The sequence below is a fragment of the Epinephelus lanceolatus genome, chromosome 1 (assembly GCF_041903045.1).
Source record: "Epinephelus lanceolatus isolate andai-2023 chromosome 1, ASM4190304v1, whole genome shotgun sequence".
Classification (NCBI taxonomy): Eukaryota; Metazoa; Chordata; class Actinopteri; order Perciformes; family Serranidae; genus Epinephelus; species Epinephelus lanceolatus.
In genome coordinates this window covers 25,798,572-25,814,349 of record NC_135734.1, presented here as the reverse complement: position 1 = coordinate 25,814,349, position 15,778 = coordinate 25,798,572, and the positions used below count along the sequence as shown (strand labels likewise).

Genomic DNA, 15,778 nt, shown 5'->3' with positions numbered 1-15,778 from the left:
TCTAGCAACGCCAGGGTGAAGGTTATGCTGCTTGTTACATCATCCATCATGACCAGTTTGGCGGTGGGTCAGTGATGGTCTGGGGAGGGATATCCCTGGAGGGACACAGACCTCCATGTCATAGCCAACGGTACCCTGACTGCTGTTAGTTACCAGGAATAAAATTGTCAGAGTGATTGTCAGACCTTACGCTGGTGCAATGGGCCCTAGGTTCCTACTGGTGCATGACAAAGCTTGGCCTCATGTGGCCATAGTGTTTAGAAACTTTCTGGATGACGAAGGCATTGATGCGATTGACTGGCCCTCTCGTTCCCCTGACCTAAATCCAATTAAGCACCTATGGGACATTATGTTATTGCATCTGAGGCCACCAAGTACTGCCACAGACTGTCCAAGAGCTCAGTGATGCCCTGATCCAGGTCTAGGAGGAGAACCCCCAGGACACCATTCGCCGAATCATCAGGAGCATGCCCAGACGTCGTCGGGAGTCCATAGAGGCATATAGGGGCCATACACACTACTGAGTCACATGAGGTGCCATGATAAAATCCACGCAAGTTGGATCAGCCTGTGATTTTAGTTTTTTACTTTGATTTTGGGTGATTTTGAATCCAGACCGCAGTGGGTTGATGATTTTGGTTTCCATTGACTGCTGTTGTGATATGTATGTGACAATAATCATCATATGTGCATAATAATAGTAGAAGTATGACTAACAGTAATAATAGTAGTGGTAGACATCAGCAGGACCATGACAGCAGCTCAACCACGACCCAGGATCCAGGCGTAGCTGCAATCCAAGGGAACCTGCTAGACAAGGGAGCACAAAGGCTCTGGAGAAGAAGCTTAGTTAGTAATATGCAGCTCTAGGATATGAATTTACAGAGGCATATTTCATACAGAATCTTAATCAAGACTAAACCACCTTTATGAAAGTAGTCACGTAAACACAGATCACGTACAGACATGTGGCATCATTTAGACTCTACCGTCTAATGCGCTAACTCCATCTGCCTCTAACAGTCTTTGAAATTACGCTATAACTTTTATTCCCTTGTCTTGTATTTCATTTTCTTTCATTTCCTTTTTAAAAACAAATCTTACCTTGCCCTCACACTCAGACTCATGAGACGAGGACAAGAATTGAAGGCAGCCCCTTAAATTTGAGATCAGGGTTTCCCTCAGGAAATGTCTTAACAGGAAAGCATTGAAATATGTTCTGTCTCTCTAAAGGTTTATTTTTTATTCCATAAAAGTGTATTATTTTCCTCTGGTGTTAGCAGAGACAATCTTTATTTTAGGTTGGGTGGCTCACCTCTGCTTTGAAATGCTGCCCCAAGTCCTGTATGATGATTACAATCTTCTGTTAGAGTACCTCAAACTATCAAATGGCAAAACTCCCCCTGAATTATTGCTAAAGAGTCAACGGAGGACACAAACTCGGCCACGGAAGATTTTTTTTAAGCCTGATCTTAGAAATATATGTCTCAAAAAATTAGGGATGATTTGGGCATCTTAATGACAGCCTGCCTGTGATGACAATTTTCCAAAGCATAGGTTTTAAAACCAACTAGTGCGTTTATTTTTTCCAGTTCTAGAGAGCTAGTTCAGTAGGAAAATCCACTAGAGACTTTGCCTGAGAGGTAATTATATTTTTGTCAAATTTGAGTAATTGTTGCTTGGCAATATAATGGAGAAGTAGAGACTGGTCCTCTGGAAACTTAGGAGGAAATATTCACAAGACTACATACTTTGTGTCTCCAGCAAAATCATTAAGATTTTGCATATTCAGTGTGTTGCTCAGCCAATATCTCAATCTTAGTTTATTCAGTCTAGAAGCCCTCGATTAGGAGCCAGCCTCATATACCTTCCACGGCACATTACCAGCACCGGAAACAGGCAGAATTGCTGCTTCTTCAGTGAGTAATTTACCAGCCAGCTCTGGAATGAAGATGTGAAACTGATGAGTTTTTTTCGTGAGTGTAAATAATACCCAAGACGTTTCATTGTGATTTGTAGGGTTGCTTGGCTATTTAAGTATCTAGGATTCTTTTTTTGCCCATTCGCTATGACCTCATAGATAATCACTCAGAAATATACAAATGCACCGAAATCTGGACCAGCTTTGTGTTCTTATCCTTAGGGCAGAGGTTAAGCAAAAACAGCAGCATTAGGAAACATTATTCTCTGAAGTTATGTTGTCATGGTTGAACAAGATAAAAAGCTTGTTGGAAAATAACTCTGCAGTGCTAAGTTTAAAAATGGTTGAAAAATGGATGTGACTCACAGGAGGTAGATTCTAAAAATAGCTGCACTGCTGTGATAACCTTGATTTATCAGAGGAGGATGTGGATGATTCACTCTGCCAGCTTTGGGAATGGTGAATGAGCATAGAAGCAAGTGAGAACAGCACACACTAAATCCACCGGGTGCTGACAGCATTTTATTGTGTCATATGCTTTGAGTGGTAATACAGCCCGATACCTGGTTATTCAGGAAACATTCTAATAACCCAGGATAAATGCAAGGGAAATTCTGCTTCATTAAAACCAGCCCCTGAGACGTTTGATCTGCTTATATGGCTCCCAGCTGAAAACATGATGATGTGACTGAAGTAACACCCTCAGTGTTTATCTTGTTGGAGTTTATCCTGTTTGTCAGTGTTAACAATGTACTGTTAACCAACTGTATTTTGCAATGATGGAGTCCATTGTTAAGGTATGTGTACTAGTGCAGCAACATCCCTTAAGTCCGGTTAATTACATGTTATCATAACCCATAACTCACAAAATGCACAACTCAATCTGGTCCTTACAAGCCTGCAAATTAAAAAAGCTGTACATATATAACATGTGCTGTTGTGGTGTACTTAAAATATAGACTGTATAAAGCAGACATAGTCCACCGTGATGTCACCTATTGGTTGTGGACTCCCATTTTGAAGCCTTAAGTTTAGCATTTTGGCTGTCGCTATAGTGACCATATTTAGACGAGAGGTTGGAGCTGATTTTACACATAACTTAAGGTGCAAACTAGACACATCATCAGTAATGTAACCTGGGATCATTGAGCTAACCCTAATGCTAGCTGCTAGCTTGGTTGCAAGGCGCATGTACATCTATGGTTAAATGTGATAATTCTGATACAAATTTTTAAGCTAGCAAAAAACAGGCCAAAAACCATTAAAACAAAATGTTCTCATAGAAAAAAACGAATATCCAGCTCTTTCGAGGGTCTTTTAGTACAACCACACACTGAACAAAACTTTTTTTTAGGTAACCAAAACGTTACAGTTAATTCCATAAACTTAAAACACTGAAATAGCGACGGCTATGCTAGTCTCTATATACAGACTCTACATTCAGTGAATGTAGAGTCTGTAGGCAAACCCTGGAGATCTTGCCTCCGGAAGAAGAGCGGAAGAGCCCTGGTTTCCGGTTGTAGGCTGTTTGTAGTCCGTGTGATATTGACCAATCACGTTTGAGCCGGCTGCAGTTGTTGCCAGGTTAAACGGTCAGGTTTCAGCTTGATTTGAAGTCACACTTAAATTTGTAAATGTACAAGTTCTACAAATGTAAAGCTTTGCTGCACTGGCTAATCTTTGTTGCTGGCTAACCTTTGCTCATGAAGATATCAGTGACAGTATTAAGACCTACAAGGAGAAGAAGCAGAGTTGTTCAAAATTTGGATCACACTAGTGTTAATTTCAGTGTGTTGGTGTGAAGAGTTTTTCTCTCAGTTCTGTCTCCGTTCTACTGTGTATATATAAACATCACAGATTTGCAGATGATCGTGGAAAGTGATTAAGTACTTTATTTATTTTTGTATAACTGCCAAAAGGTAATTTTTACCCTTCTTTTGCCCAGGTCCATTCACAGTCCGCTATAATGTCTTTTAAATGACTGTCTGGCTTCCACCACAGTAGTAAAAGGATTTGTTGCCACAGTGATCTCATCCTGGAGCCCGAATCTGTGGTGTTTAAATACAGAAGCTAATGAATAAAACCGTGCATTTTCCCAACTCTGTTCAACCTTTCAAGGTTGAAGCTGTCGTATCCAAGTCCAAACATGAATCTGATTGACCCGATGTGTTACAGATATTGTTGTCTCACAGAGAGAAACGAGTTTGCATTCATTATAAATATTAATACATCTTTTTCAACAGTGTGTTCAGTAGCCTATCTGTGGGTTGGCATTTCTTTATATTATTTTCTCTGATGCACCACTGGGAAGGCTGGCAACTTTACATTATTAGCATCTTTGTAACCCTTTCATTAAATGATAAGATGTAGTGCTGCGTCAGGGTCATTTAATTCAGCATTCAGCTCATTGACTGAAACTGTGTACGTCTGATACTGTTGGACAATGGAAAATTCTGTCCTTTTTTTTTTTTTTTTTTTAAACTACTCCACCCACCATGTATCCTATTTTGCCTGCAGGGAAGAAGCACAGCAGTGACTTTTCCCGCCTGATTGCCCAGGTTCGGGGTCGCATGGACACCACCAGGCAGGCTCGTATAAAACAGGAAGTCACTGTGGAAGGAGAGGATGCACAAAAACCACACTCTGCAGGTACTGCAACACTCATTACCTTTCTCATGGAATAAAATATACTGCAGCCACAGGCGACTTTTAAGTGTTTCCCGTCCCCTTCAGCGCAAGTCACCTCATCCCCATGGTAATGTCATTGATTGCTTTGTGGCAAATTAGTTTTTTATTCATTTATTTTTTTTTAACAGTATACAAAAGGAGCCATTCGATATTCAGTGCAGTTGTTGTGACTCCCTGCTGGTTGTGTGTGTGGGGGAGTGCACTCAGTTTATTGTTCCATCCTTGCCAAATTCACAACATCAACACAACACAGTATTGTTAGGCAGTAGGCACGACAGTCAAGGGTGGATAATGGTGGATCAATAATGTTGCTGGATTTTTATGTGTTTTGGGAACAAGTGGAGAACAATTTCCAAAATGTTAAAGAGGAAGTGCAGGGAAGGAGTGACAGGTGGGACAAGTTAGGAACGTACTTTTTCTGTATTATTTCATATGTTGGTGATTTATAATGACACTTTTTAGTCTTTGACATTTGTAATATTTTTCTTACATTTCAGGCATAGTTGGTAATTTCCTCTAAGTTATGAAAAATAATTTGTAAAGACTTAAAGCATCCCACTACTTAACTGTTTTAGTTCACTTTCACTGCTCTCATAACGTTGTTATCAGCTGCAGCAGGCAGCTCTTTGCATTGTAAAAACTCCATACACTACCTGCTCAGCACCAAACGTTGTTAGTGACTAGCTGGTGAACATAGATGAGTATTTAGCAGTAAAAGAGCCAGATATTTCCCCCAGGTTTTGGTAAAGACCAAACACAGAGCTAGAAAGAGAGTGAATATTGGACCAGGTGACCAGAATCACAACTCCAAATGAATGACCGGTTGCTTTGTGACTGCTGGAGATGTAAATAACTGTTCAGCAAGTTCACCAATATCAACTCAAAGGTGATGATATGTTAATGTTGTGTTCACAGCTTGTTTCCAGTGCCCCCTACTGGCCCAGAGAATCAGTTATTGCAGGTTTGAATTAAGTGGGACTTACACTATCTAAGTGAATTAATTAGTGATATCGCATGTTGCTAATTTGTATGCAGTACACTAATGAAAAGGCACACACCGAAACTGCATTATACCCTCCACTGTGTGAGAGACCAGGTGTATGTGATAGTACCAACATGACCTTAAATCTGCTTTTAACATTGAGAATATGTGAAAATGTGGTATGCAGTGGACATAAGTTGGCAGGGTCATCCAATGTATGCACACCTCCTTTGACAGATCGTTTCTCCACCGTTCTCCTTGGATGTCTGACACGATGATATATATATTTTTGCCTCCTCTAGATCAAGTTCCAGAGTCAAAAAGCTGCTCAGTGATCAAGGTAGAAGACACAGAATCTGATGAGGACCCATCTGCGAGAGGGATTGAATTGTCATCCAGCCCCACTTTGAGTGATGTCTCCATCAGCAGGTGAGCCTCAGATAATAGACACATCCTGATTCACTTACAGTAGGCGACACCCTCGAAGCTTGTCGTCCAGGGTTGGTCCTTTGCCTTGCTACAGAAAAGTAGTAGTCCTTGTTTTACTACTTTTCTGCCATTTGAATCTGTCTAATTGTGAATAAAATGGATTTAGACCTTGAACAGTTCTATAATTTGTTCTGAAAAAGTGGTGCTTCCTCTTGTAACTCTTACAATTCATAAATCCTTGAGTATATCACTGACTGTAACACTTATTTCCCAGCCTTCTGTGTGGCTTTGACAGGACAGGATTTTAATATGTGGTTCATTTCATATTTGATTATCATTTCTGAGAAAGTCCGTCATGGTAATATCATTTTTTGTGGTAACTCAATCTGAGTTAATTGCATTCAGATGTTACCATGTTAGAAAAACAGGAGACGTCCTGCCTTGCACGGACAACAGTCTCCAAAGCTTTCCAGTATCCTATGATTACTCAGAAAAAAATATGTCCCGACACCTACTACTTAGGAAAAGAATACATTTTACTTATGATATAGAACAGTGGTTCCCAACTGGTCCAGCCGCAGGGTCCAGATTTTTTCTTAGTCATTAGTTCAAGGTCTGAACCGTTTGATACATTCAGCATCATCCTTTCGTTTGGACATGTCATCAAGCTAGTTTGCTGTCTCTGTCATGTAGCTATCTGTTAGTTATTCAATTTACAGCAGGAAACAGCACTTCAAAATAAAAGCACTGTGCCAGACAGTCACTGTACTTCAAAATAAAGTGTGTTTTTTAAAAACCAGACAAGTTCGAGTCACTTGTGGTCCATTCAGAATGGAATGGACCCACCAGTTGGGAACCACTGATATAGACTATAGGCAAAACAATCACTTAGCTGTTTTACAAAGTGAGAAAAAAAAGTAACCCATTTACTACAAAAGCATAGTGCTGCAGCAAGGTAAATACAGAATCACAGCATGTGCTGAATCTGCACACTGATGACATATTCCATCAGGAGGTTCCTGCTGGTAACAAGCACATTAGGAGAACCATCAGATCTATGCAGAGGAACAATACAGTGGCACTCAAATTATCAGCCAGTTCTTTTGCAATATAAGTAAGTGCTGTTTAGTCAGCGATGACTGCATGACTTCAATTGGAACAACAAATAAAGTCTCATTTTATACCTCCTTTAAACTGAGATTTTTCTTTAGCATATCCACTAGTACAGGGAGCCACTGAAATTAAACTGGAACTCACCATTTGACATTCAAAATGTTCCATAACTCACATCAGATCTATTCACTTCATTTAATAGAAAAATAACTATTATTGTTGTGGGTAAACATGAAATGTCAGTGTGCACATGCATGCATGATGTCTTTATAATGGCATTACATCCTTGATAAAAATGTGGCTGGATCATGTACAGTATAATACAGAGGACTTTGGTTTGAACCTTGAAGATTCTCAGTGGGAGTAGTTATCACTCGCTTTACACCACATAGGCATTCAACATCCTCTTTCAGCCTTCTATCCCACTCCTATTGTACTGCAGGGAAATATTTCTTGCCTATTATCGGAAAAATTCATAGTATTTACATCTTTACTTTTTTTTTATATACTATAATTAAGATCCCAAGGTTGTTTGTTGCATACTTCTGCTCCAGTAATTCAACAAAAGGTTGTGGATTAATGATTCTGAATGTAAATCAAAACACAAGACACACTAGTTAACATTAGCTGTCATTATGGCATCCAGAGAGCACAGATTTGTGAACAGAGTCTAAACTGCCCCGCCAAACTGGCATTTGCTTGATTTCAGGTCTTTTCCCCTGCTAATCAAGTATGATAAGCATTTGTGTGAATTGTGCAAGTGTGCAGCCTGAGCTCAGACACAGCTTTGAGTATAATTACAAAATGCAAAGATGACTAAATAAATCCGAGCAGCCGAGCTCTACATCTGGGACTCAGGAACCAGACAAGCTCCTTCCCCACACCATTAAAACTAATATTGGAAGACTCCTGTATGTGCTATCAACAGAGTGCTTCAGGAATCAGACAACCCTTCCTCTTAAAAGTTTCTAGATGCAACTCAACTCAAATTTATTTATAAAGCACATTTAAACACACAGGCATGCGTCAGGGAAGACCACATCACAGCAACTCAAACGCTAATGAATAACAGTAGGTTTTGAGCCTAGACTTAAATGAGTCAGTGGAGGGGGCAGTTCAGATTGGGAGGGGGATGCTGTTCCACAGTTTGGGAGGCAGACACAGCAAAGGCACGGGCACCCCTGAGCTTAAGTCTGGAGCGTGCAACAGCCAGGAGCCCCAGGTCAGCTGACCTGAGGGACCTGGGTGTGGAATAGGGGGTTAGAAGTTCTGCGATGTAGGATGGGGCCAGATCATTAAGGGCTTTGTACACAAACACGAGGACCTTAAAGTCAATTCCTAACTTTACAGACAGACAGTGGAGAGAGGCCAAAACACGTGTGATATAGTCTCTCCTCTGGGTTCCTGTGAGCTGTCTGGCAGCGGCGTTCTGAACCAGCTGGGGGCAGGACAGAGAGGACTGACTAATACCGGTGTACAGAGAGTTACAGTAGTTTAAACGGGAGGCGATGAGATCTGGATGACTATCTCCAGGTGCTTGAGGGAAAGAAATGGCTTGATTTTGAAAATGGCGCGGAGTTGGATAAAGCTGGCTTTTACTGCTGCATTTATTTGTTTGTCAAACTTAAAGGCGGAGTCAAATATCACAGCAACATTTCTGACATGGGGTTTTACATAGTTAGAAAGGCTTCCTTTGATGGAGTCAGGGGGCCAAAGAGGACAACCCTCATTCAGCTGAAGGAAGTTCTGTGCCATCCAGTTGTTTACTATAGCAGCAAACCACTATTTACTATGTATAGATAGAGTAAGGTAATGGCGTCCTGAGCAGAGAATGAAGTCATGCTACATCTGTGTGTGTTGTAATCCAAGCTTCTTTGTTCCCTGTAGTGGTAAGCCTGTCCAACCACGCATGCATGTTAGTGTATGTGTGTATCCCACTGGCTAGCTCATCCTGGCCCTTTGCACTGCTCTTATACATCCACTGATATCAGGGCAGCATCGTCGCAGCAGCATAGTGCCCACCCTCAATCCCCCTGGTTAACACCATTAGCTCTGTCATCATTGTTGCTGTTGTAGCTGCTCACTGCCGGCTCAGCCACCTGCGTGATGACAGGGCTGTGCCGCCCATAGGGCAGGTTAGGCAAATGCTATAGGTGCCAGCATGCCAGACGGCGCCAGGGAGGGAGGTGTTTTTTGTTTTGTTTTTTTCTTCCCCATTCTATTCGAAAAATTAGACAAGAATACACTACAAAACAACAACAGTACATATAGCCATATGTCTTTAAATAATAATGAAATAATATTTCTAATTTAAATTTCTGCCTGCTTGGCATCCTTCTGCCTCTCTGGCAGGCAGCATCAATTTCGCCACAGTCCCTAACCGCGTCCCCCTCCCCCATACCCCCGCTACCTGCCATCTTCTGTAATGTGATGCTCCTGAGTGACAAACTGACAGTCGGGTGCCATCGTCATGAAGAGGCAAAAGCCCTCTGGGGCGCAGTACAAAACCAAAGAAAAGAAGAGGAGGAGAAACGTGAACAAGACCGAGGTTGTGATGTGATGAACACTTCATTTAAAATGGTAGAAACACAACGTAAGTTACAATTACTTAAGCACTTGCAAGCTAACGTCAGCTCATTAGCCGCTAATGATTAGCGGTTAGGCTACTACTACGTAACATCATTTTAGGAATACTTTAAGCATTCAGCTAGAGTTAATGTCAGTTAATGTTGCTCCCATCTTAGAGAAAGTTGGAAAGAAAGACTCAAAGTGTTTGGGGGAATGAATAAGCAACATAATTTAATATATTGGCCTATCTTTTCTTTTAATGTTTAGTGTGCTGCTGCACAAACCACTCACTGTTTACCAACCAGGCACATATTCATATACTGTATATTTATGTTTCCAATTTTCAGATTTGTGCAATTTGTGATGTTACAATTGCATTTTTTATATTTTGGCTGTTTGCTGTGTTTAAAATAGTGTTACATGGTATACTGGTACTAAAATAGTACCGCGGTACTAGAGTATTCCAAACGGTACTATACTGCATTTGGAAAATACCGGTACTTTGAAATTGATTCAATTCATTAATTTATTTTACTCATTTATGCACACAAACGCCTTTCTTGTTCCTATTGGAGCACATATTGCGCAAGTGGTGTGTATGACAACACCTGTATCAACATTCGCAGCTGGCGCACGTGAAAAAAGACAAGAGAAAGTCTGCCTCGCAAAGGGAGACAACACGAGACAACACAAACTTGGTGGAACATTTGAGTTACCAAACCATGACGTCCGTACCGAGGTACTTACCGAACCATGATTTTTTGGTACTGTTACACCCCTACGATTTATTGTTATAAAGGTTTGTATCCAAAAGGACTTTTCCTTAGGAAAAGTACCGAAAAGTATCGAAATTCATATTGGTATCGGTACCGAAACAAAGATTTTGGTATCGTGACAACACTAGAAAATGTCATTAGATCAAGGCAGGCTGTAATGTTAGGTGCTAGTATGGTTATTCCATGATGGAATATATTGTAAAAGCCCAGTTTGTCAAATATATGTATCTCCTCTTTTTAGATGCATTTAGAAGTATTTGTCCCCCACCAATGCAAATCCTGGGCTTACTAATGTAACTGCAGCCACCTCATCCACCTCAGCACCAAGTGATGCAGCCTCAAGTGCATCTCCCTCCCACACACAAACTGCCAGTGGAGAAATAAGATTCTTTAGAGAATGTAGACTGTTAAGAGATTAACAAGTTTTTATTTATTTATTGTGAACTGTAAGTTAATATAACTTAAGTAATGTTCATGTTTATTGCAATGCAACATTTGTTTAATAATTAATAAAATCCAGACATTTTTTCAGGAAGTTTTTGAAATGTTTCTTAAGTAGTTTTTGAAAACCGAGGTTTGAACCGAACCGTGAGTTGGGGGGGCGCCAGCAAATATCTTGCCAAGGGTGCCGTGCCAAATTGGTCAGGCACGGCCCTGCATGATGAGAACAGAACTCATACGCTCTTAATTTCTAGCAGAGCTACTTTTAAGTTAAGTGTTTAATCTGAATTCCTACATACCTTTCTGCCGTAATTAATGTATTTAATGTACAGTACAGGCCAAAAGTTTGGACACACCTTCTCATTCAATGCGTTTTCTTTATTTTCATGACTATTTACATTGTAGATTCTCACTGAAGGCATCAAAACTATGAATGAACACATGTGGAGTTATGTACTTAACAAAAAAAGGTGAAATAACTGAAAACATGTTTTATATTCTAGTTTCTTCAAAATAGCCACCCTTTGCTCTGATTACTGCTTTGCACACTCTTGGCATTCTCTCCATGAGCTTCAAGAGGTAGTCACCTGAAATGGTTTTCCAACAGTCTTGAAGGAGTTCCCAGAGGTGTTTAGCACTTGTTGGCCCCTTTGCCTTCACTCTGCGGTCCAGCTCACCCCAAACCATCTCGATTGGGTTCAGGTCCAGTGACTGTGGAGGCCAGGTCATCTGCCGCAGCACTCCATCACTCTCCTTCTTGGTCAAATAGCCCTTACACAGCCTGGAGGTGTGTTTGGGGTCATTGTCCTGTTGAAAAATAAATGATCGTCCAACTAAACGCAAACCGGATGGGATGGCATGTCGCTGCAGGATGCTGTGGTAGCCATGCTGGTTCAGTGTGCCTTCAATTTTGAATAAATCCCCAACAGTGTCACCAGCAAAACACCCCCACACCATCACACCTCCTCCTCCATGCTTCACAGTGGGAACCAGGCATGTGGAATCCATCCGTTCACCTTTTCTGCGTCTCACAAAGACACAGCGGCTGGAACCAAAGATCTCAAATTTGGACTCATCAGACCAAAGCACAGATTTCCACTGGTCTAATGTCCATTCCTTGTGTTTCTTGGCCCAAACAAATCTCTTCTGCTTGTTGCCTCTCCTTAGCAGTGGTTTCCTAGCAGCTATTTGACCATGAAGGCCTGATTGGCGCAGTCTCCTCTTAACAGTTGTTCTAGAGATGGGTCTGCTGCTAGAACTCTGTGTGGCATTCATCTGGTCTCTGATCTGAGCTGCTGTTAACTTGCGATTTCTGAGGCTGGTGACTCGGATGAACTTATCCTCAGAAGCAGAGGTGACTCTTGGTCTTCCTTTCCTGGGTCGGTCCTCATGTGTGCCAGTTTGGTTGTAGCGCTTGATGGTTTTTGCGACTCCACTTGGGGACACATTTAAAGTTTTTGCAATTTTCCGGACTGACTGACCTTCATTTCTTAAAGTAATGATGGCCACTTGTTTTTCTTTAGTTAGCTGATTGGTTCTTGCCATAATATGAATTTTAACAGTTGTCCAATAGGGCTGTCGGCTGTGTATTAACCTGACTTCTGCACAACACAACTGATGGTCCCAACCCCATTGATAAAGCAAGAAATTCCATTAATTAACCCTGATAAGGCACACCTGTGAAGTGGAAACCATTTCAGGTGACTACCTCTTGAAGCTCATGGAGAGAATGCCAAGAGTGTGCAAAGCAGTAATCAGAGCAAAGGGTGGCTATTTTGAAGAAACTAGAATATAAAACATGTTTTCAGTTATTTCACCTTTTTTTGTTAAGTACATAACTCCACATGTGTTCATTCATAGTTTTGATGCCTTCAGTGAGAATCTACAATGTAAATAGTCATGAAAATAAAGAAAACGCATTGAATGAGAAGGTGTGTCCAAACTTTTGGCCTGTACTGTATGCATGCAGCTTGTTTTAAGTGCATATTACAGAAACCATCAAATTATTTGTAAAGAAATTGTCAAATAATTGTATAAAGGTAAAAGTCAAGCCATGCAACATTGATGTGGCCTCAGAGACTGTCCTTCCTTGTCTTTGTATAAGCTTTGAAAAGGTCAAGGGAAATTAAATTGTGTCAGCACATCTGAGATGATCGCCTCAGGTATCACCAGTTGATTAGCTGCCCCAGGCACACTACAACTGTGCCAAGAAACAGTCTTCATTGTGACAGCTGGATGTGACAACAGCAAACTTCTCTCTAATGATGATTTCATTCAACGTGTTGCATACTTTTTTTTTTTAAAGAAAGATGATAGTGCTTGTGGATGGTGGCTATACAGAAAGTATCTTTTTAACCTCCAAGGTCAGCCATGAAGATGCATATAAGATTAAATCTGTTCTTGTGTACTTCATTGATGCCGAATAACCAGCTGTGTGACACTAAAACTTAAAGTTCTCTCTTCTGCTCAAACTTTCTTTTGTCAGGGATTCATGAGAAGTAGCCCTTTGGTGGCTCAGGGTCAACCTTGTCTTAAAGTTATGATGATGTCCTGTTTGTATTAACCTGCATGCTGTATATTGAATTTAGTTTGATAGATGATTGATCAGAGGTCATGTTAGATTACTTTTCATTACATAGCTTGCTGTTTCTCTGTTCCTTAGTCAATTACGATGACAATTTTCCATCCTCTTTTTGACTTGGTCAGGCCTGTCACTGTCACTGTTTTTATACCATGCAGGGATTTCCCCCAGGGTTACTCCTGAGGAGTGTGCTATTAACATTTTGTAATTTCTGTGCTGAATTTTATGGCATTCTGCCTGTAACTGTTGTTTTGTTTGGGCAGCGCAGCACTTTAAAATTTTAGGTGTTTCAATCCAGCACAGTATTGCAGTCCCCATTCCAATTCATTTCTCACTCCTTAATGGGCAGTATTTTTCTTGTCAGCGATTATGGCATTACATAAGAAGTAATGTCATAACACATCTTTTAAAAGTGCAATTAATTTAATTTCTTTTAACTGCTACTTGTGCATTTTATTTGTATTTTATGTCCCCTGTTAAAGTGTGTTTTGACAAGTAAAAAACATTAGTAATGATGTAACACATTTTTTTCTGAATACCAATTTTAATTTGCAAACTAGGTTTACTAGACTGACCAAATTATTTTCCTAATTTCTTAAGGCCATTAGGCTCTTGAGAGGAATATTTTATTTTGAATCTTTCTCTTTCTCTTTCTCTCTGCTGTTTAAAATAAAATGTTTCAAACCCCAGGATATAATATTTATCATATAATCAAAAGGTTGAAACATCAGGGATTCAAACAATCTCAAAATGTCACACAAAAACAAACACACGTGGGTGCAGGGTTGCCAGGCAACAATAGGTCATTAATCTTGGGATACAGAACAGATAGTAACAGAAGAACTCCAGCCATAAACTATGTGTTTGTGCCAGCAGGGTTTTAACAGCCCAAACAGTGTGGATAAGTGTGCATTGAAATAAAAGCTGCAGAACAGCCTCGCCGCACAAAAAACACCATCACGGAAGTGTCATTTTGTTTTCTGTATTGTAGAAGTAGAAACCCTTTTTATTTGCAGCGATAAAAGAGCATAAATGCACATGAGAAATGAGACCAGCTTTGCAGTACAAACGCCAGATTGATTCAACACAACATCCTGTTGAGTGTTTGAGTGTGCTCGAGGCGTAGGGAGAGAATTGGGCAACTTATCTATCCAGCCAAAGCTACAGATGTGTGGGGAAATACTTTTTTTATCAGTAACAAAACAAATGTAACAACACTGCTTTTCACAAACACTCACCTGTTGCACAGCTCTATAGGATGTCAACAATGGAATTGCTTCTCAGTCTAAACCAAGTTTACCAAGCCCATTAAGTGCTGTGTTTTTGTACCGAGTCCTCACTGAAATACGTGTTTCTTTCATATTTTCACTTATATATTTTGAGAGTGCCTTTAATTTATAACTTTGCAGACTTTCAACCAAAGTTCAAGCTGTATTTCATCTGGAACATGGAAGGCTTGCGTACTTTAAACCCATTCCAGTGTTGATTTGGCAAAATGCTCAAGAACATTGTGTTAATGGAGCATAAATTATCACCATCAATCTGAGGCTACAATTCACCTGCCCTTTCAAGTACCGTCCTGCCACCACTATACTTTGATTTAAGGATGATGAACCTCATGCTCTTAATCTTCAAAATGCATATATGTCATGCAAATATAATACCCTGTGTCACACTAACAAATACCACTACATCTCCTTTATCCCTAAAGCTCTAACTGCACTCTGACACATTTAAAAAAAACGGCTCAGAGACACACAAAACCCAACAGTCTGGTACCAAATACAAGCAAACTTAAACACAGCATCAGATATTGCAGGCTTCATACCAATATGGAGAAACCATAGACTTTCTAGAAGATTAGCAACTTTATGGAAATGTATAATGACAATGATCTACTTTATAGCTTTGAAGATTTGCAAAGAATTTTAAAATATCCCCTTAAAGCACCTGTTCAAATCTCTGCAGATTAGGAGTCATATTTTACAGCATTTACACAGTTTCCTAGAAGACCTCCCATGTTTAGCCTTGAGAAGGCCATACTAGATTATCTTTAGGGTCTTGGCCAGCTTTCCTTTTAGTAGATAAATCTCAAGAATCCTCCAACAAAAAAAAGATTTGCTTAGTTCGCAGCTTAGATGTAGAAGTCTCTAATAATGACTGGAGGAGAGTTTGCCAAGGCACACAAAGCATCAACACCAGCTTTAAACTGATACCATTTAAATGGATTATGTTTAAATATATAACTCCCTTCCTGTTTCATCTCTTTGATAGTCATA

The 15,778-nt window shown here is 40.2% G+C and overlaps 1 protein-coding gene across 2 annotated transcripts in view; it reads left to right on the top strand.

Annotated features, from left to right (window-relative positions):
* rad18 (RAD18 E3 ubiquitin protein ligase) overlaps positions 1 to 15,778 on the top strand; it is a 43,213-nt gene that overhangs the window by 18,520 nt on the left and 8,915 nt on the right. For both annotated transcript variants that reach the window (XM_033625700.2, XM_033625699.2), the window contains 2 exons: positions 4,439 to 4,570; positions 5,894 to 6,020. In XM_033625700.2, coding sequence (XP_033481591.1) covers positions 4,439 to 4,570; positions 5,894 to 6,020 — 259 coding nt within the window. The remainder of the gene's footprint in view (positions 1 to 4,438; positions 4,571 to 5,893; positions 6,021 to 15,778) is intronic.